The following is a 22,135-nucleotide window of genomic DNA, read 5'->3' as shown; positions in this document are numbered from 1 at the left end:
TTCCTCCCCTCCTCTTAGCTCTGTGCCACTACCCTGTCAGTGATACAGCTCTCCGTGTGTGTGTGTGTGTGTGTGTGAGAGAGAGAGAGAGAGAGAAGCATGAGTGGAAGTGTGTGTGTGATTGAGTGATTGAGTGTGTACAATAGTTTTTAGAGTTGCCCGTGTGGATGTGGTCTGTAGCCTAGGTATGTGTGAAGTTGAATTCAGCTTGACGATTAGTAAGCACACAACATGTTGGTTGTAATATTCATATGTGACAGGTAATGTCCAGTCCACCTGCCTTTAGATGCTCAAGGTCATCAGTAGCTTATGCAGGGTGGAACCAGCAAGCTTAAGGGTGTTACTGCCTCTGAGCCTGGACTCTACATAGGTCAGCGTGACTTGAAAAGTCTTTCTAGATGAGGACATTTCAGCTTTGCTTGGCACAGCCTTGTTTGACACAGCATAGCGCAGTGAAAGCTTGGTGGCGGAAACCAGACAACATGTGAAGAAAAAAAAAAATTTAATGAAAAAAATTAAACAATTTAGTAAGTAATATAGCAGTGTTATGAGAGTAGTTGTGCCTTGCGGGCCACTAGCTTGCAGGTGGAAGTGAGTGTGTGCAGGTGTAGTCTGTGTGTGTCGTGTGAGTGTCTGCATTTGCATTCATAGTATGGCTCTGTTTTGCTTATTATTTTTTGCCTGTGCGTGTGTATGGATATGATTCATTGCACTGCTGCACAGTGTGTCAAAGCCCCTTTGAGCTTATTTTATTTGTGCTGATGAGGTTTGCCTGTGTGTGTATGTGATGTGTCTGTTTTGTGTGTGTGTTTAGCTTGATGTGCTTTGGTCCTCCAACAGGGAGCCTCTGAGTGTGTGTGTGTGTTTGTGTGCATGATGTGTCTGATTTGTGTGTTTAGCTTGACGTGCTTTGGTCCTCCAACAGGAAGCGTGTGTGTGTGTGTGTGTGCGCACACATTGCTGTGGCTATTTATAAATCTCATTAATTATGAATTTGTTTGCTGGGTCTTGGCAGCTGTGTGATTAACTCCTCAGCAGACCCCCCCCCCACCTCCAACATGTGTCATTGACTCCTCGTTTCCCAGTCTCGCCTTTAAAAAAAAAAAAAAAAAACATCCTCGGTTTATCTTCCTTCACATTCTCCCCCTCTCTTTCTCCCTCTCTCTCATATTTATCCATCTTCCTCCCTCTCTCTTTTTCTTACGGACCTTAATCTCTCATCTCTTAGTTCCATCCTCCTCTCTTCCTCCTCTTCTCTCTCCTTCCTTCCTCCCCTACATCTACAGCCCCCTCCCCTCTGCCTCCCACCCCGCCGTGTGTTGGGTAACAGGATAAAAGTGTGTCCAGTATGTTCGGTGTTCGTTTGTGTTTGCGACGAGGATGTGTGGATGTGAGGTTCTCACCCCAGGAGCTGATGCTGACTAATAAGCCGTCCACTCTGGGCTGCGGTGGATCTCCGGACAGATGGAGGCAATGAGTAGCCTGAGGCATTGGCCCCTCCAGGCCTGTTTTAAGTGATGCATCAGTATAGCTCAAGTCAATATCAATAAAACAGGCCAGTGATTTGCCTTGGGTAAATGTTGGTTATGTTGAAGTGTGAAGACTACTAGTGGTGGCTAAAGGTGACACCGTTGTGTGTGTGTGTGTGTGTGTGTGTGTGTGTGTGTGTGTGTGTGTGTGTGTGTGTGTGTGTGTGTGTGTGTGTGTGTGTGTGTGTGTGTGTGTGGAAGAGTCCCAGGTTCCTAATGAGAATGGATAGGAACGTTGCGGCGGCCTCTGCCCTTCCTCCCGCTCTGCGTGCTAGGGTATCGGAAATCGAGTCGTCGGCTGCATTAATCCTATGCCTCATTAACTGGGCCATCAGAAGAGGAGGAGATGCTGCTTTTTCTTTCTGTTTGTCTGTGGGGCTAGCGGCAGTGGAGGGGGAGGGTAGGGGAGCTGTAATGGCTGGTTCAGTTTCTCTTTATAGACCTCTCAGTTACAGCCCAAAGATGAGCCATGAAACTCTCAGACAAGGGCACATTCTGTGTGTGTGTTGTGTGTGTGTGTGTGTGTGTGTGTGTTTATAGTAGTGCCACTGTGTGTACAACTATACACACAGTTGCATTTTGAATATTTAACTTGTGTGTCGGTGTTTGTGTAGGGGCGTGTGTGTGTGTGTGTGCGCGCATGTGGTTGCTTGTGCATGAGTTTATGCGATTATGTAAATGTGCCAGTATGTGCCAGTGTACCAGTATGCTTGTGTATTTAAATCCTGTATGAGCTCTGTATGTCTGGAATATTTTCCACGTCGACTGAACTCTGTTTATGTTGACGTGGAGGTTGTTGTAGACACTGGACTCTGCACCTGAAGTATTTTCCACCTAAATTTGTTTTATTTGTGTCTAAAAACAAACTGTGAATTCCTTCACAAACTGCAGTTTGTTTTCTCATGTATTCTGGCTTAAAGACTACAGTTATTAGATCGTAATGTTTTTTTGGCATGTACTTTTTACTCATGGTTTGTGTGTGTGTGTGTGTGTGTGTGTGTGTGTGTGTGTGTGTGTGTGTGTGGGTGTGGGTGTGGGTGTGGGTGTGGGTGTGGGTGTGGGTGTGGGTGTGGGTGTGGGTGTGGGTGTGGGTGTGTGTGGGTGTTGTAGTGAATGGTGTGTCGTGGGGCGATGAGGCGCCGCGTCAGAAGAGCCACACGTTCAACTGTCGCATGCTGGTGAAGTTTGGCCACGCCCATGGACATGGCCCCTCGGAGGAGACGCCGGGTGGAGCGCCGCGCTACGAGATCATGCAGTGCTTCGCCCTCACACAACCCAAAGCCATGATGGAGGAGGGAGAAGGTACACACACACACACACACATACTGTACATAAATACTCAGATATCATGTTGAATGTACTGTCCTCACATTACCCAAGGCTGTGATGAAGAGGGAAAAGTCAGAAGACACACACACACACACACACACACACACACACACACACACACACACACACACACACACACTCACAAACAGGCACTTTCACACTTTGCACTCTTGTCACCTCGAGCTCACAGGCCAGGTTCACATGTTGCTGTCCGCTACCTCTGCCCCTCCGACCTGATGTCCAGATTCTGGTCTCTGTGTGTCTTAATCTTCCCCCAGCACCTCCAGTAGCTTTCAACACCCAGTTATGGCAGCCTGTTTATTTGCTGCGGACCCTTATTTGTTTGTTTGTCTTAGGGGCACCAAACACATTCACAGTTGCAACACCACCACCTTTTTTGTGTCCGTTGGTGTTTTCTGTGTTCTCCCTGACCAGGCGGTGTGTTTTTGACTGTTTTGTGCGTGTGTGTGTGTCTGTGTTTCTCAGACCTGCAGTCCTGTATGATCTGCGTGGCCCGGCGCGTGACTGCCATGGAGAGGATCGAGAGCTTCAACACCAAGCACGAGCTGTCAGGTGAGACGTCCACACCTCGCCCTCACACAAGCCCTGTGGCCATTTAGAACCCAGCACAGACGAGCACACCGCAGCATCAGCCAACCACAGCACACCATACTAGACAGCACCTCAGGGGCCTGCCAATCAGAGGCCAGCATAGTAGACCGCTCGGCAATATTCCCTAATAATTTCAGCAGCACACATATGGGACAAGACAAGACGTATTTTGACAGAGCAACATTTCCAGGAAATCTCAAGAAGATGCCAAAAAAACCCTTATAAACTAGATGTACCGCAGAGCGGTACAAAATATGACCGCCGCCCAGTCCAGCACATTTTTTCCACAAAAATAAATCACACTGAAAGGCCTATATGATTTTAACTGTCTCACTAAATTGCATTAGCCACACTCAATTCTCACTGGTATCTGCTAGACAACAAGTACCAAAACATGATTAGTTCATAGATTTCACATGTAAAATTCATTTTATACAACCCCACCCCCATCTTGCCTGTTCATAATTCTTGAAAAAAAGAAGAAATTCTTGAACTGTGTGCATGTGTGCGTGTACACGTTTATGTTTATGTGTGTGTGTGTGTGTGTGTGCGTGCGTGCTTGTGTGTTTGCCTGCGTATGTGTGTTTGTGCATGCATGCGTACATATGTCTACTGTGTGAGTATGTGTCATACGTATGATTACTGTGAATGTATGTGTGTGCGTGTGTATCTGTTTATGCACATGTGTGCACATGGAATGGGTTAACATGACCCCTGGAGGCAAACATAGAGAAAAAATTGGTCATCCTAGGCCCTATGGTTCTCAAGATATTCACAGAAAACTGTGTCTGCCCTACCCTCCTTTCGGGGGGTCCAGTACAGCGGGGGGGCTACAGATCAAAACAAAAAAAAACGACGGTTCCATGCTATCCATGTGGGGTTACATGCCCACCAAGTTTCGTGTACCCCGGTCTTTCAGTGTCCCGGGAATCCTTGTTGGTGTATGGCAGGGGTCGGCAAATAGTGGCCCGCGGGCCAATTTTGGCCCGCCATTGATTCTATCTGGCCCGCGAGATGACGTTAATTTGCTGTTGAATGAATTTTTTTTTTAACCCCATGTTTTTAAAAAGAAAAAAAGGCCTACAGCAATCCCATCAATTTCAAAACATGTATTGAGGTATAGATGATAGTCCTACTAAAGTGACAAAACAGGTGGAACATCCTTGCAGTTATCCATGACGCACAGGTCGGAACGGTATTGGCACGCGAGTGCGCGTAATCTTGTGCAAAAAAAAAACAACAGTGTCCTGTCTCCCTCTTCCAGTGGGCAAGGTCAAAAATAGCCTATGTTTCGTTAAATTAATAGGCTTGGCATTAAGAAATGCAGGCAGGCTCAACACATACCTCTGCTTCCATTCTTCTTTGTAGGTCCTGCATTCTGAATCAATTTTTCTTTTCAAGGCTTTTGACAACGACATTTTGCATTGATAACTAGCATATAGCAATGTTCAGCTAATCATTTACACGTCATCCAAAAGAATAATATTTGTAGCCTACACATTAGTTACGGCAAGTTGCTAGGCAAGTCGCCTGTTTCATGAGAGACGACAGGAGATGCAGCAGGCGGCATAAAAACAGCGCACATAAGCAAATAAACGTTTTTAATGGAATTAAATTAAATGCATTTTAAAAGTTAGATGATGTTTATTTTAATATAATATAATAATTAATAATTTAAATAGTAGGCCTATAACCCCCCCCCCCCCCCCCCCCCCCCATTACAAAAGCTATGGCCCGCGATGCCATTGTCTGAAAAAAAATTGGCCCGGGTCCAAACGTAATTGCCGACCCCTGGTGTATGGTCACTAAATGTACATATAAATTATTTTATTGTAAGGCCCCCCATGAACGAAAGTTCACAAAACTTGGCATGCATTCGGAGGGTGTCATAATGATCCTACACTTTCAATATCGTGCAGTTTTGACCATGTCAGCCAGAGATATTGTGATGAAAACACCTAATTTTTTGCTTTTTAATTTTTAACTAGGTGGCGCTATACATGAAATAAGTGGTAATGGGATGGGTTGACATGCCCCCTTAAGACCAACATACAAAAAAAAGGTGGACCTCCTAGGCCCTACGGTTCTCGAGATATTCACAGAAAACTGTCTCCGGCCACCTACAGGCCAGTTGGTGTATAGTAACATAAATTAATTTATTGTGTGGCCCCCCATGAACTGAATTCCACGAAACTTGGCGTGCATTCAGAGGGTGTCATAATGATCCTACACTTCCAATTTCGTGCAGTTTTGACTATGTTAGGTCACAGATACCTGCGATTACAACAACTCATTTTTACTTTTTTGTGTTTGACTAGGTGGCGCTATACATGAAATGAGTGGTTATGGAATGGGTTGACATGGCCCCTTGAGATCAACATACAACAAAAAAATGGTCCTCCTAAACCTTACGGTTCTCGAGATATTCACAGAAAACTGTGTCTGCCCTACCCTCCTTTCGGGGGGTGCAGTCCAGCGGGGGGGCTACAGATCAAAACGGAAAACGATGGTTCCATGCTATCCATATGGGGTTACATGCCCACCAAGTTTCGTCTACCCCGGTCTTTCAGTGTCCCGGTAATCATTGACGGAAATTTCGACATGCGAAAAAACTAAACCTATATGACCGCCGCTTCGCTGCGCGGCGGTCATAATAAGAGAAGTTGTATTACATGTATATCATGCATAATTGTTATTTCTTCTCTCTCTCTCTGCTCCTGTGTATCCCAAAACCAGGGAAGCTGATCCAGATCGACCAGAACTCCCTGCGGGCCACTATGCGTCCAGGCTGGGAGGACCTGCTGCGCAGATGCATCCAGATGTTCATCCATCACAGCGACGGCCAGCCCTGGTCCCATAAGCGCCACTATCACGAGGGTAGGTGCAGCTCTGTGCAGATAGGCATTCCCCAGGATTTTGAGCCACCTATCTGCATTTATAAAGTGCGCAATGACAAGTAATACATATCAAGGTTGTGTGTTATTATTGCGAGTCAGACTTATGTACAAATACAAAGTTACAGCACAATGTTATAGGTTAAGCTATACTTGTAGTAACTCTCTGTGTGTTCATGTCCTTTACCCCTCCCCATCTCTCCTGCTCCAGCCTACCTCCAGGGCCACGCTGAGACCCCCCTGTACCGCTTCTCCCTCTCCGACGGCACGCCAGTCACGGCTCAGACCAAAAGCAAAATGTTCCGCCACCCCATCACCAATGAGCCCCAAGGCTTCATCTCCACACACCTCCTCCAGAGGTATGGGCCCAGAACTCAACACACTCTATGGCTTTGCCTGTTAAGAATCTGATGGTGGAGCTACCTCTCACTTCCCTGCATATACATGCCTGACCCTAGTGGCTGATCTGTTTAAGAAAATATATTTTACAAAAATTAAAGGGAATGGTCTAATGTCATCATAATTGCTAACACAGACAGATTGATAACAATAACAATGTAATGCGGTCATTAAGCCAAAAGGAATGGTAGTTTTAGAATGTGAACGCTTTTGTCCCAATATTTTCCTAAGGGGGCAATAACCCCCCACCCCTCATCCTTTCAAGCCCTACCTGACCCTTGCTGCTCTTTCTCTCTCCACAGGGAACAGGGTGGCTGTCGCCCGGGCCAGCCAGGTGGCATGATGCAGGGGGGCATGAGGCAGCAGGGCATGGGCAATGCCAACCCCAACGCCCAGATGAACATGGGGCCTGGTGGGGGCATGGGGATGGGCGGCATGGGCATGAACCGAGGCTATGGGATGAACGAGCAAGGCCACATGGGTCACATGGGGCAAATGGGGCAGATGGGCGGCGGGTACGGGGCCAACGCAGGCCCTGGAGGGGGCATGGGCAACAGGATGATGCAGATGAACCAAATGAATCAGATGAATCAGATGAGTCAAATGAACCAGATGAATCAGATGAGTCAAATGAACCAGATGAATCAGATGAATCAAATGAATCAGATGAATCCCATGAATCAGATGAACCAGATGAATCAGATGGGTCACCCTGGGCCCGGCATGCAGCAGGGCCATCAGCAGCCGCCATTCCAGGCCAGTGGCGGCTACGGCCTGGCCGGCATGAACAGCCCCGCCGGCAGCCCCGGCATGAACGGGCCGCAGCAGAGCCTGCTCATGTCACCGCGCAACAAAGGCAGCCCCAAGATGGGTGCCAGCCAGTTCTCCCCGGGAGGTAAGCAGGACAGGATGATGGGAACCCAGTTTGGCATGAGAAGAGGAGAGGGAGAGAGGGAGGAAGGGAGGGAGAGATGAAACGACTGGTGTCCTAAATGAATTTCAGCTTTGATTTGCTGACAGATTTGTTTCCAGAAAAGTTTTGCATGACATACATTAGTCATTTGACTAAATTGATTTAGTAAAACTGTTTACAGCAAAACAATTTTGTCCAACCAGTGGCTATACATTGGGAATAAAACTAAATGATGTATTCAGTATATGTTATGTAGCCTATACAATATAGACAGGGCTTAGAAGGCATATGTAAAACCGAATGCTGCAGCAGTGAGCTACTGTATGATAGGCCTGTATAATTGTGAATGGTATATTTATGAGTTTGATCAAGTATGGCCCTCTTGTTTCCTCATTCAGGTATGCACTCCCCCATGGGTCCAGGCAGTGGAGGCGGTGGCCTCGGTGGAGGTGGAGGCACCACGTCCTTCTCCAGCAGCTCTCTGAACGCGCTGCAGGCCATCAGCGAGGGCGTGGGGGCCTCTCTGCCCTCAGCGTTGACCGCGGCCTCGCCTGCCCACAAACCCGACAGCTCCCCCAGCATCCACTCCTCTTCCTCCTCCTCTGCTGCCGTTGCTGCCGCGGCCGCGGCAGCCCAGTCCAGCCAGGCCTGCAAGCCTCCAGCTGCGCCAGGCCACGGTGACTCCAAGAGCCCAGGGGCGGCCTTCGGGTCAGGGCCAGGGGACCACCACCACCCCCTGCACCACCACCACGGCCACCCCACGCACCCTAACGAGAGCGGCGGGTCCGAGCGACCAGACAGCCAAGCCGCCGGAGGGAACAACAAGGAGCCAGGGCCGGATGGGAGCGGAGAGACGGGGGCCTCGTCCACAGAGGTGCCTAGGAGAGTGCCTGATAGTAAGGGCCATAAGAAGCTGCTCCAGCTGCTCACCTCTCCCACGGAGGAGCTCGGTCTCGGGGTGGGAAGCGGGCCGCCGGGGCCCCCCGGACCCCCATCGGGGCCCAATGCCAACAACCCGGCCGGCATTGAGGGCAAGGAGACAGGCGGGTGCATGACCAGTCCCTCCTCCACAGGCGTCTCCTCGTCCTCCTCCAACCCCGCGATGCCGGGCGGCGGTGGACCGGGCTCGCTGGCTCTGGGCTCGTCCCACTACACGGCCTCGCTGCAGGAGAAGCACAAGATCCTGCACAAGCTGCTGCAGAACGGCAACACGCCCGACGAGGTGGCCAAGATCACCGCCGAAGCCACCGGCAAGATCCCCACGCCGCATGAGGCCGCCGCGGCCGCGGCGGCGGCAGCAGCAGCAGCGGCAGGAGACCTCAGCGGGATTGCTGCTGGTGGCATGGCCGGGTCGGGGACGGCACCTCTGTCAGGGGCCGGAGGACCGGGAGCCGGCGCGGCTGAGTCAAAGCAGGAGCAGCACAGCCCCAAGAAGGAGAAGACCCACGCGCTGCTCCACTACCTCCTCAACAAGGACGATGCCAAAGAGGCCGCTGACGTCAAGCCAAAGCCTGAGGAGCTGGAGGGGAAGGGCCTGGGCTCCGGCCCCGCAGCAGAGAGCATGGAGGGCAAGATCAAGTCTGAACCATCTGACGAGGTGAAGAGGCACACACACACAAGAAACACACACACATACACACAGAAACACAAGAAACATATACACACACACACCACACACACAAACCCCAGAAACATACACACATACACACACAAACACCAGAAGCATACACACACAAGCACCAGAAGCATACACACATACTGTACACACAAACACCAGAAACATACACACACATAAACACAAAAAACCCAGAAACACACACAAACACCAGGGGTTAAAGATCCCTTTGACAATGATGTCTTATTCATTGATAAATTGAGGTGTAGGTTTGTTGTTTACTTCCTGTGACTAGTAGAGAGGACAGCGTGGTAACATTAATGACCAGCGCTGAAACACTGAGGAGGGGCGGCATATCCGCTTACAGGTGCTTGGCCTCTGAGTGCGTTGATGGCGTAATTTGGCAACATTTCACCAATGCGGACTGTTTCTATGGTTACTCGTCACAGCAGCTGCTGCTGATGATTTCTATTTAAGAAATGAAACTGGCCACAGTTCTCTCTCAGGTAGGCTTTGCGCTGCGGTGTGAAATTACTTTGTTCCAACCTGGCTCGAGCTCCCACCAGGTGAGCGCTGATTAAAGCAGCTGCAGACTCATTTGAGAGCCATGAGGTGCTGACGGTACCCCAGCTGCCTCCCAGCCAAGCAGAATTACTGGCACTAATCACAGCTCTGGAGAGGGCTGCAATCGGAGAACATTGATTCTCTGACATAAAATATGGAAATTGAGGAAATGTTATAAAATATTAGAATACAGCGGTGCCATAGACATATAGAATTGCCTCAGAATCAGCTGTAATGTAGAATGGGATACAAGCAGGTGAATTGGAAATTATTATTGGATTTAAATATGTCAATGACCGTATATTTGAATGGACAGCACATTGCATAACTGAATGGAGCTACGATGTCCATCTCTATATATACAGTCATTGGAATTTATTATATACCATTTTCAGCAACACCAGTGTAATTGGTGACAAAGGGCGGCTAGTTGTAGGTTAGGACTTCTATGTCTTTATTCATTGTTTTTGTGTATCTGTGTGTGTGCTTCAGCTGGATTCTTTCCTGGGATTGAAGAACTCCGGGGAGTTCCACCCAGATCAGGGCATGGGAGGAGTAGCCGGTGATGGAGGAAACAAGCCACAAGGGTTTCCTGACGATGGTGCACAAGGTAACATGCCCTCTTAAGTACACACGGATCACTGACAAGGCTGTTACACATGGACCTCTCTTCTAATCCATGGATACATTCATTCTTTCTGATCATTCTCATTCTGATCTAGATTAAACTTTTTGAACAACTTTGAACAACACATTGTAGCCCTAAAGTAGTATGTACTTTATTTATGTACTATGCTTCATTACTTTATTTTCTTCTCACTTACTCAAAGTTCCCCTGGAAAAGTACTGTGCATGGAGTTCACGTTTCTAACTGTTCTGCTTCATGTGTCAGGCGTTAGGAGCCCAGCACTCGGGCCAGGTGGCAGAGCACCCTTCCAGAGAGCCATGTCTGTGGACGGGAAGTTGGTGGGCGCCGGGGGAGCGGCGGGAAGACGGAGTGCCCCCTGCCCCATGCCCATCAAGCAGGAGAGCCTGGACGGGCAGCGTATGATGGGGACGCCCGGAGACTTCCCCGGGAACATGGGTGTGTGTCCGCGAGGCGTTGGAACAAGTAAACTGATTTAGTTATTTCTTTACCCCATTCTCTCTCTCTCTCTCTCTCTCTCTCTCTCTCTCTCTCTCTCTCTCTCTCTCTCTCTCCTTCATTCCCTCTCCTTCATTCCCTCTCTATGGCCATGCCCTCTCTGTTGCTTTGCTCTCCTACAACCTCTCTCTTCCTCCATTCACCTTCCCTTCTTCCCTGTCCATTCAAAGATTCTAGAGCGCTATGCTCTAAAATCTTTGATCATTGTCCAGCAGGTGTTCCCCTACGAGTAACGTGGGTGCGTCTGCGTTTTGTGTTGTCCCTCCAGGAATGATGAACCGCGGCATGTCAGTTCCACAGAACTCCCCCATGGGGGGGTCTGGGGACTGGATGCCCCACTCGAGTGCCAGCCCTGTGGGCTCGGCCGGCGGCCCCCCCTCCATGGTGCGCCCCCCAGGCATGGAATACAACCCCAAGGCTATGATGGGGGGCCCCATGGTCAGCCGATCCAACAGCGTGCCTGGCACCAGATCCATGCTACAGCAACAGCTCATGGATATGGGTGTGTATTTTTGTGTGTGTGTGTGTGGGGGGGGGGGGTCAGAGTATATCTGCAGAAGCGAACTAGCATGTTGCTACTAGCCACAGTAGACCGCTGGAGCACACCGCCATAAACACACAAGGCAAGTTGACCAATCACAGCCCTTGCGGTCTGTGTCGCCTCAACGCGAAGTTACAGTTTTTTGGAGGTAAAAGTCAGGCGACAGCGTAGGCCTCAGAGGAAGTACACGGCGACACAGAGGGCTCTGCGGGGCTACGCTGTTGATTCTACGCAGAAGCATAAATGAAGCTTAAGCGCATTCATGTGATCGTGTTGGTTTGGGAATTGAGCGGGGGAGCGGGCGAGCGTAATGGTTTCTGTATTGATTGTGTGATGATAACAGATTATGGTAGTGATTCCCACGAATCTAAAAGATTAACTATATCCAGAGTGTTAAATGCTAATTGGTGTCTTACAGTGATGAAGTGGAGCTAGAAATGGCTATGAGTAATGGTTATGTCCGTGTGTGTGTGTGTGAGCAGTGCAAGGTATTCATGCATCTAAATATACAGCTAAAAAGTGGCAGCAGTTACAGCATTTTGTGATGTTTTTGTTGAAATAACTCATAAGAAGCCATATAAACATCTTTGCTCTGTCTGTCGACAGGTTCCAATGAAATGAGTATGGGGATGAATCATCAGTTCAATCCGCAGTGTCCACCCAGCCAATCACCCTCCTGGTCAGACAATATGATGGGAATGGACAACAACAGGTAATTGCACAAGCACTGTGCTGAACTGGGTCACCTTATTAAGCAAGAAGCCCTCAGGGGGAAGAGGAAGAAGCAGCCTATGTGTGTTTGTGTGTGTGTGTGTGTCTGTCTGTTGATTGAGTGTGTAATCCTTCAATCACGCCCCCTGCTGCTAGCTTCTGCTCCCCACTCTACGTGTAGATTTAGCTGGCAGTATAGTGGCCATCTGTGTTTTCTCTCATCGTGGTGTGAATGTGCCATGGCTATTTGGGAACACTGTGTGTGTGTGTGTGTGTGTGTGTGTGTGTGTGTGTGTGTGTGTGTGTGTGTGTGTGTCTATCTGTGTGTCTGCCTTTTTGTTTGCCTGTCTGTGTGCTTGTCTGTGTGAGTGTTTTTGTCTCCTCCTGTGTGTGTGTGTGTGTGTGTGTGTGTGTGCGTGCATCTGTCTATATGTGTCTAGGTATTTCTCTGTTGTACTGCTGTACTTATTAATCACTTGAATTGATAACTGATATCCTATCTGTGTGCGTGCGTGGTTTAGGCGTCAATTTGGGAGCAGTCTGGATGAGCTGCTGGTCCCTCCGTCCACTAGTGAGGGTCAGAGTGACGAGCGGGCTCTGCTGGACCAGCTGGACTCGCTGCTCAACACCGACGTCATCGCCCTGGAGGAGATTGACCGCGCCCTGGGCATCCCTGACCTCATCAGTCAGGTTAGACACACACACACACACACACACACACACACACACACAGTACAGTCATTCAAACATGTCAATATAAACTCTAGCATATGGACACTCATGTTACACTCATACTGTACACACAAGCAGAACGAAAACTAAATAAGATACGTGCATAGAAAAATACACACACACCCATACACACTCACACACACAGACATACAATCAAACATGTCAATGCAAACTCAAGCATATAGAAATATATGTTTTCATGTTTAGACAAGCAGATAGAAACTAAATATACATGAATATACATGGAAAAATGCTCGCACACAATACACACTCACTCGGACTTTCTCAGACTGAGCCTGAGTTTAACATTAAACAGCCCTACCAATTATATCCTCTTTGGAGAACTAAATGACAGAACTCATAAACACTTGGAGAGATGAGGGAAAACAGACACTGAGATCCAAAGAGGCTGCATGCTCAGTTAATCACAGAGGACACAGAACAAAGCTGGGACTCATTTCAGAAGGAAACAAGGTTTTTAACTAATTGTCTGTTATGTTATTAATGTTTCCAGGACCATGTTCTGGTGTTATACATCAGAATGTAGTCTCCGTGAATTGCCAGAAAAGTTTCTCGTAGTCTCTTTGTGTCTGTCTCTAATTTTTTTTTGTCTATCACTCTCTCATTCGAACAGAGTCAGGGACCGGAGGCTCCATCCGAGCCTTTCCCAGGCCAGGACCCTTCTATGGTAATGGACCAGAAGCCCATGTATGGCCAGGGCTACCCCGGCCCCCCTTCCATGGGCGGCATGCCCGCGGGGTACGGCGGCACCCCCATGCAGGGCCAGCCTCCGCCGGGCGGATACGGGCCCATGATGAATCAAATGGGCCAGCAGGGCAGCTTCCCTGGCATGGGGGGCGGCATGGCGGGCATGGGGCCCATGGGGGGCATGGGACACCCCCGCGCCAACATGATGAGACCACGGATGATGAGCGCCACCAAACCCATGAGGCTGCAGCTACAGCAGAGACTACAGGGCCAGCAGGTGATTACCTACACACACACACATACTGTACCAACAAATGTACACACGTTTGCAAATGCATGTGCATACCCCACTATACTTAACTATAGTGAAAAAACAACCCTTCACGAGTGTAACCTGCATTGTGTTGAACCTGCGCGATTCAGTCCTGTACACGCCTGGACTTGAACCCGCGAAACAGCAGCACCTCAAAATGGGAGTTGTGCGTGCTGACAATCAAGCTAAAAGCCCAGGCTGCTAGCTTTCATGCCAGCACTGCTCTTGAGGGGTCGGGGAGTGAGGTTTACTAACGTTCCACACACACAGCTATGCTAGCTGGCATCCGTTACATATAGTATACTATTATTACTACACTTTAGTAGCAGATGTTAACACCGGCACCAGTAGTGATGCTGATCTGTTATGATTGTGTAGTGTAGTAGAGACACGGCTCCTAGTTTATAGAGTGATCATTACACGTCTGACCTACTCTCTTCTGTCTGTTCTCTCACCATAGTTTATGAACCAGACTCGACAGGGCATGGGCATGAAGATGGAGAACCCTGGTGGAGGCAACCCAGGCATGAGGCCTGGCATGCAGCCTGGCATGGGCAGCCAGGTACACCCCACCACTTCATCTCACTTTTGCGCCTACTTGACCATATAGAGTCCAGTGATTGTGTGTGTCACTGTTTAGACTGATACACAGTGCAGTAGTGGTGGCAAGCAATTTATAAGTGTTTGTGTCAAGAACATCTGCATGATAGTTGGCGCATTGAGGAATATGTGTTTTAAAAGGAACCTATTTTCTCTCTTGTTCCCCACCTTAATCTTCACCCTTCACCTGAGCTCTTCCTCATCTTCTTCTCTGCTTCTTTACTCTCACTCTGTTATCCCTCTTCTCCTTCTCTCCTTTACTTCTTCTCATTCCTTCTCTTCTCCCTCCTCCCTTCCTACTCCTTCTCTTCTTTTCCTCCCATCTTCCTTTTGTCTCCTTTCCCTCTTCTCCTCCCTCTCTCCTCTCCTCCTGCCCCCCGTGTGTCGGCAGGGCTTCCTGAACGCTCAGATGCTGGCCCAGCGCAGCCGGGAGATGATGACGCTGCAGATGCGCAGGCAGAGGATGATGATGCTCATGCAGCAGCAGCAGCAGCAGCAGGCGGCCGCAGCCGCTGCCGCCGCCGGAGGCTTCAGCCCGCCACCCAACGTCACTGCTCCCACGGGCATGGACGCACCCATGGGCGGACCCCCTATGGGCCAGGCCGCACAACAGCAGTTTGGTTACGGAGGGAATTATGGTAAGTAACAGCCTCAGGGTTATTTCTCTGTCTCAATCCTCTCTATTTTATAAATACAATCTATAAAGTTACAACCTTGTGCCATCCATTGCTTTATGCATGTAGTTATACAGCAGTGTAAGTATGGCTGATAGGAGTAAGGGAAGTTTGTTCACTAGTACTACTACTAATAGTAATAGTAATACTAAGAAGCAGGTCAGTCATTCTTCTACATCCCTGTGAAGACAATTTCACAGAGATTCACGCGAATGACAACTGATTCTCTTCTCATATCCTTTAAGTTGGACTAGCAGCTATACAGCAGCCTTTGATTACAGTCTTGTGAGTTTGGAAGGTCAGCAGGTCTCTCCTCTGTCCCACACACCTGAAATATTCTCAGGGGGGAAGCGAGCTGATATCATCTGTTAAGTCAAGTGGATAAGTGCTTGTGTGTTCAATGAGTGAAGCGGAGTAGCCTTCAGGGTTTAGATTCCTTGGGGCGTCCTTGAAAAGAAAGTGCTACGGTTTAACCAACACAATATACAGCAGAGCACTCGGAGAGATGAGTCATATCTCTCAGGATTCAGAGTTGATGCTGTGGCGTTTGAGTTGGAGTTGGAAGTCAACTTGTAGGGAATGGTGCTGCCACCTCCTGGTTTGCAAATGTAATTGTAGGGGTTTGGAGAGAATGTGACTATTCGTGTACCTAAAGGAAGCCAAAAACGACATCAGGTGTACATTTTCTTCATCAATCTGTTTAAATGGAACCTTAAAACCTTACCTGTAGAGAATATAAGATTGAATGTTCCATCTTATTTTCATCTGATGGAAGAAATTGAGCTCAAAAGTGAATGTTTATTTTGTCTTCCAGGTATGGGCCAGCAGGGTGAGCCCTCATTTGCACCGTCTGGTTCTAGTCCCCCCAATGCCATGATGTCAGGCCGCCTCGGACCTCCACAGAGTCCTATGATGCAACAGCATCCACAGGGAGGCCCCATGTACCAGACGGCCGACATGAAAGCCTGGGCCCAGGGAGGCATGGGTCGCAATGGGTGAGCTAGCACTTCATATTTGTAGTAGAGTTCCTTCCGCCTCCTTAACTGCCCTTTTCATAAAAGTGATTTCGTCTAAATATTGAAAGTTAAATTGGGGTCCTCCCTAAAGGTTAAGGGATGTCCGGATGCATGTTGAGAGGCAATCATGCAGGTGGTTTTGTTTACCACAATATAATGCTTTATGTAGTTAGAGCATGAATTTGAATTTGAATGGCTGTGTGTAGTGGTCATTCCAGCCTGACTCTGGCCTCTGCCTCCTCTCTTCCTCTCCAGGTCGTACGGACAGCAGCAGTTTGGGCAGCAGGGCAGCGGGGGGCAGTACGGCGGCATGATGATGAACGGGGGCATGGGCGCTAATGGCGGCGGAGGGCACATGGGCCAGATGCCCGGCCAGATGAACATGAACCCAATGATGATGAGCCGGATGCCCATGGGCCCAGATCAGGTGAGGATGTGTGTGGTGCTGGTGGTGCCATCAGTGGTGGTAGTGGTGATGGTGTGTGTAGCAGTGGCTGTGGCTCAGGAGGTAGAGGAGTCATCCAGCAACTGGAAGGTTGCTGGTTGGAGTCCAACTCCTCCTGACCCTGTCCAAGTGTCCTTGAGCAACACACTTAACCCCAGTGCTCCTGATGAGCAGGTTGGCATCTTGCATGGCAGCTTCCGCCATCAGTATGTGAATGGGTGAATGTGAGGCATGACCATGTAAAACGCATTGGATGCTCGCAGGAGCCGAATAAAGCGCTATATAAATGCAGTCCATTTACCATCCATTTAGCATTTAGCATTGGCAGTGTAGCCACAGTATCAGTTGCTATTGCCAGTTCAGTTGTGCAGATTTGTCACACTGTTGAATATATAGAAATAGGAACTACACTTGGAGTGGATCCGATAAAAACTGTAAATGGAGTGTCCCGTCTAGCGTATATAGTGTGCAATAAACTGAACACGTTGGACAAAGTGAGGAATGTTTCAGTTAATGAATCAGTTATGGGGTTTAAGCTTTTCAGACTTACTCTCACACACTCACTGTTTCTCTGTGCTTCTGCCGTTCCTTCCACAGAAATATTGCTGAGACATTCACACGTGCTGTGCAGGAATGGAGACACTGTGAACCCCAATATATGAGAGACTCTGGTGCTTGCAGGCCTACATGACTATCTACCGGGTCCCTCATCTGGAAACATATGGCCAGATAACACACACACACACACACACACACACACACCTGTTTGTAAATCTTAGACACTGTGACTTTCACACAGCAGAGACTGAAATGCAGCTGTATATATAAAAACACATACATACAGATGTATTGCCATCAGTCTTCAGAAGCTATCTCTAGTGTTGTGGGGTCTTCAGTCTCTTGACAATGTTTCTTAGCGTATGGAGGAGTCACAGAGCCGCCGTTCCTGCTGGACCAAACAATATGAGCAGGACACGTTTTAACTGAAACAGCCCCCATATACGAAATGACCCAGAGGAGAAAGTAGCCTCCTCATTCATTTTAGAATGTATAAATATTTTGCTGTGTGTGTGACCAGCTCGGGGTTTTGTGAAGGCACACCCTGTTTTTTTGGTGCTGGGTGAAGGCACTACACAGAGAGAAAATAATTTGGCGTTGATTGCACTTTACAGGGAAAAAAAGCTGGCTCATGGCAAAAAGGATTGTTGCAATATTTCTCTGTCATTTTTAGCCTTATTGGAGAATGAATCAGAGTTGTTTTTTTTTTTTGTTTTTTTTTCTAAAGGGGTGTAGTTTTCCCTCTCGGTAATGAGGATGTCTGTTTTGATTTGGGGGAAGGGGACAGGAAAAGATGGAAATGCAGAAAGCACAGAGTTTGTCTAGTTATGCAGATGTAAGCAATAATCTTCCCCCTTGGCTTTTGTTTTCAACAAAGCATTATGTTGAGCTTCATCTACTCAAAGGTACTGCAGTATTAGATGTGATGTCAGGATTGGAGTTTTTCCCTCTCGTCTGTGAATACAAATTGTAAATAGTCTTAAAATGTACTATATCTGCTTTTGTAGGTCACATACTGTTTTTGCACAGACTGTAAGTCTTGATATTTAAAAGTATGATTTTTTTGGTCTCTTATTCCGTGTTGTAGGTCAATACAGCTTTCATTGTCAATATGTCAAAACATGGAGAAAGTGGACGGCTGTTTTAAAATCAGAAAGGCATTTTTTCAACTTCAACTCTGTAAACTACAACTTCAAAAAGCCACCTTTGTATCCCTTCAGAAGGCACTTTTTATTTCTGATGTTTCAATAAATCATTTTTTTTAATCATCCAACAACAGTTTCTGAAAATAGTGCAGTTTCAAATGGCAGTATAGTGTAAACGCTGAATCAAAGAATCTCTTTTTAAACATTGAATGATATTTACAAAATCTATATAAATCTATATTGATGGAGGACACAATGAGTACTTAAGTACAGTGAGTACCAGCATTGAGTTTGCCATTAGGCTGGAGGTTGACTAGCAAGTAGAGGTTTCTGCTGGGGGATAGTAGTGGGGCTTGAGGAGGGAAATCCAAAATAAATATTTTGAAGGACCTCAGATCCCAGGACTGTCTGAGGAATCACACCATTCCGAACTTGTATCCTCAGTAACTTATTAGTTTTGTTATTTGATTTTTATTTTGTCTGATGTGATCTGATATAGGAAGCAATGGATGAAAAAATCGTATTGCCTTGAATGAATAGGTTTCATTTTTTTGGTCTCCAGGTCTGTTGGGACATTTGAGGGTGACTATTTTCTCTCTTTTTTTCCCCTGAATTTATATTTAATTTCTTGCCTTCATACTTGTTTGAAAATATTTTTGAGGAACCTACGAACACAGACAAAAGGCAAAATCCAAAGAGATTTTCTGTTGTATTTTCAACTGCATAAGTAGTTTTTGGAATCAATGTCTAAATGTTGAGATTGACTGGTGTGAAAAAGGCCCATAAAGACTTGTTTTTTTTTAAGATTTTCTTTTTTCACTCAAATAATGTGCTCCTGTCTTGAACAGAGGAGATTAAGCCTTTTATGATGTGGATTTCCCCTGGCTCTCTTTAAGGTTTGTCGATTTAAATATTGGTTATCTGTTATGCGTTGGTCAAAAGGGTTCTAATTATTGTGGAGAAGCTGAGCTGGATTGTAATTTTAAGAAAACTGGTTTGATTTTTACAGAGGTATTTCATTGAAATGACTGCTTAGAATTCAAAATGGTCTGATGTTTTTATTTCAAAGTGAATACTGTATATTCAAGAAAGTAGAAGAACATTTGTTGTCCCCTACAGTCCTTGTTTGAAAAAAAATAATCAATAACCGAGAATGGATTGATATGGTTGATCATTAATTGATTTGAAGAGTAAGATAAAGACCAGAAAAAAATATGTGGAAAACATATTTCTACTTTGAGGATGTAAATTACTGTTGCGTTTATTTCTTGTTCTTCGATGTTAATATTGATGTAAATACAAATTTCTATTTAAACATTACCAGCTGCCAATCTGTGTGTTCTTTGGTATGTTCCTCTGTTTTAAAATGTTTGGGATTTTGATGCTTTAACTCTGTTTTGGGATTAGAATTATGGTGTTTTTTATATGCATTAGACATACAAAGCATATCAAGGCATTTGATGAATGTGGTGGCCAACCCAGATAGCAATTTCCTTTGGGCCGTATCCGCATAAAAGCCTTTAGATCTGCCTGTAGCGGACATACGCTATCTGACTGTGGGCCAGATCTGCTCCTGATAGAGGTTTCAGCTCTGCTAGCAATGCTGTTTTATCACCGGTTTACAGATTTGTCCCAGGTCCGATTTCCGCAACTCAACTGGAAGTCAGGAGATGCGTTTAAAATACAAAACACTGATTTGTCCCAAACCTGGATTACAGATATGAGCCAAAGGACCATTTTTCACAGCAGACCCAGGTGGTAATGACATTAATTAAGGTGCTGATTCTGCTAAATTGACTGTCCTTTTCCTACTTCATTGTCAACTGGCTGCTAAAGAAAAAAAAAAGGTATTTTGGAATGGCACAAATTTAGAAACCATGGGGGTGCACTATGTTCCCATGGCCACTTCATTTCTACAGTAAGGCTGGAAAAGAAGATATAGTTGGCTCAATATTGATCATATGCTCGTTTAATTATTTTTATTATTACCTAGCAGTAGTAAAAGTAGTCAATTGTTGTTTGTGTCAGATCTAACAGTGCAGTAACAGACAACCCCATATTCTTGCCACGCATGAAGTAGTCCAAGCAGTAACGTTAATCAAGGATCTTTGGTTTGCTCACTATCAATCTTTTGACATGATTTGCCAGCCTGCGGTTGGACTAGGACGCAGCCCAACTTTTCAAGGTAGGCTATCTACTTTTTATCTCTGTTGGTTTATTCAGAGACAACAAGCAGCCGAGCGATTGATAAGGTAGGGTGGGGGAAAACGCCCCCCTTAAGGAATATGTGATATAACTGTGTAACAAAAAGCTAAATATGTGTAGATTTGCTATCCTAGTTTTGAGTGACCGTGATAAACCAAATATGAAAATTGTCCACAGTTAACAGTAAATTAGTATTTTAACAACAAAAATTGTGCAAAAGGGGCGTTTTGCCCCAGCGGTGGGGTAAAACGCCCCCACCCTGTCAAAGCAATGCCCTTCATGCATTAATAGAAAAACCAAATGTAATCAACTAAAGTAAACAAAATCTATTGTGGAGCAATAAAATATAATCAATAAATTGATTGCAAGCTACTATATTTCATCAATATATTGACAATAGCCAACTTTGCTTTAGTGACTGCTGAAAATTAGAACACTTGCCTAAAAATCCATTTTTCTTTAGTTTTCTTGAAGTACAGAACATGCATCCATTTTATGGTGGGTACTTGTACATCACCATTGTCAACATAGTGCATAGAAATTATAACAACAACATTTTACTTCATTTAGTGATTAGTTTGTGAAATATAGGAGGGGGGGGGCATTTTCCCCCAAGGGGCGTTTTACCCCATTTTACCCTAACTTTACTGTAAGGTTATATTATTTTCCAGCAATATACTAGCTTAGCTTGAGCAAAACAGCCATCACAATAACTATTTTGGGAAAACAGTGATAACGCTAACAGGATCACTGATGATAAAAAAACGAGTGAAATTGTGACTTAGCCTATTTTCAAAAAGGAATAAATGGCTGATGTTTATTTTGTGTTGTTTCAGATTGACCATGGAGATGACTGAGGAAGACAGCCTGAATATCGATGGCAACAGTGGAATTAACACGATTTAAACTTTGTCTGGGATTGCACTTCTATAGAAGCCCGTTTGTATGGAAGCCCGTTTGCGCCACATAAAAAAAATTCTGATCTATTATATCTCATTATTGTACAGAGAAAAGTGCAAAGAAAGCACCTCTGGCGTCGGCGCAATAAAACTGATGTTGCTGAAGTTGCAGAGTTCATCCATCAGCAACTCCAGACTTCGGAGTTGCCACACATAATTCGGCCCACAACTGACATACACACGGCGTCTCAAGCGGTGTCTTGCTCGCAAATCTACGCCACCACCATCCATTAGTCTTAACAACAGACGGACAGTTTCTCGGTCCGTAATTATGCCAGCCATCCAGCACTTCTGGTGCATCCATCTATAGCCATGCAATTGACCCGAAGTCTGGAGTTACTGATGGATGGGCTTCCATACCACGGAAATATAATGGGCAAAGCATTTCCTATTTAGTCATAGCGAAATATGTCAGAATAACGAGATAGGTATCTCAGAATAACGAGATACTATCTCACAATAACAAGATATATCTCACAATAATGAGATATATCTCACAATAATGAGATGTCACAATAATGAGATACTA

General features: G+C 46.4%; 1 protein-coding gene across 4 annotated transcripts in view; it reads left to right on the top strand.

Moving 5' to 3' along the window:
• LOC143114123 (nuclear receptor coactivator 3-like) overlaps positions 1–19,762 on the top strand; it is a 68,872-nt gene extending 49,110 nt beyond the window's left edge. For all 4 annotated transcript variants that reach the window (XM_076275591.1, XM_076275592.1, XM_076275593.1 and 1 more), the window contains 17 exons: positions 2,640–2,831; positions 3,345–3,431; positions 6,207–6,347; positions 6,576–6,723; positions 7,066–7,658; positions 8,075–9,273; positions 10,348–10,465; positions 10,748–10,966; positions 11,268–11,501; positions 12,147–12,252; positions 12,773–12,941; positions 13,618–13,968; positions 14,465–14,566; positions 14,996–15,242; positions 16,093–16,273; positions 16,550–16,721; positions 17,337–19,762. In XM_076275591.1, coding sequence (XP_076131706.1) covers positions 2,640–2,831; positions 3,345–3,431; positions 6,207–6,347; positions 6,576–6,723; positions 7,066–7,658; positions 8,075–9,273; positions 10,348–10,465; positions 10,748–10,966; positions 11,268–11,501; positions 12,147–12,252; positions 12,773–12,941; positions 13,618–13,968; positions 14,465–14,566; positions 14,996–15,242; positions 16,093–16,273; positions 16,550–16,721; positions 17,337–17,348 — 4,271 coding nt within the window. In that variant the 3' untranslated portion in view covers positions 17,349–19,762. The remainder of the gene's footprint in view (positions 1–2,639; positions 2,832–3,344; positions 3,432–6,206; positions 6,348–6,575; positions 6,724–7,065; positions 7,659–8,074; positions 9,274–10,347; positions 10,466–10,747; positions 10,967–11,267; positions 11,502–12,146; positions 12,253–12,772; positions 12,942–13,617; positions 13,969–14,464; positions 14,567–14,995; positions 15,243–16,092; positions 16,274–16,549; positions 16,722–17,336) is intronic.
• Positions 19,763–22,135: the final 2,373 nt, after the last annotated feature.

The sequence above is a fragment of the Alosa pseudoharengus genome, unplaced genomic scaffold (genome assembly GCF_046254945.1).
Source record: "Alosa pseudoharengus isolate Yale_2024_CS ecotype anadromous, Long Island Sound unplaced genomic scaffold, YU_APseudo_1.1 YU_APseudo_1.1_scf_9, whole genome shotgun sequence".
Lineage (NCBI taxonomy): Eukaryota > Metazoa > Chordata > Actinopteri > Clupeiformes > Clupeidae > Alosa > Alosa pseudoharengus.
The sequence above is the reverse complement of the archived record's forward strand: the minus strand, read 5'-3'. Positions and strand labels throughout refer to the sequence as shown.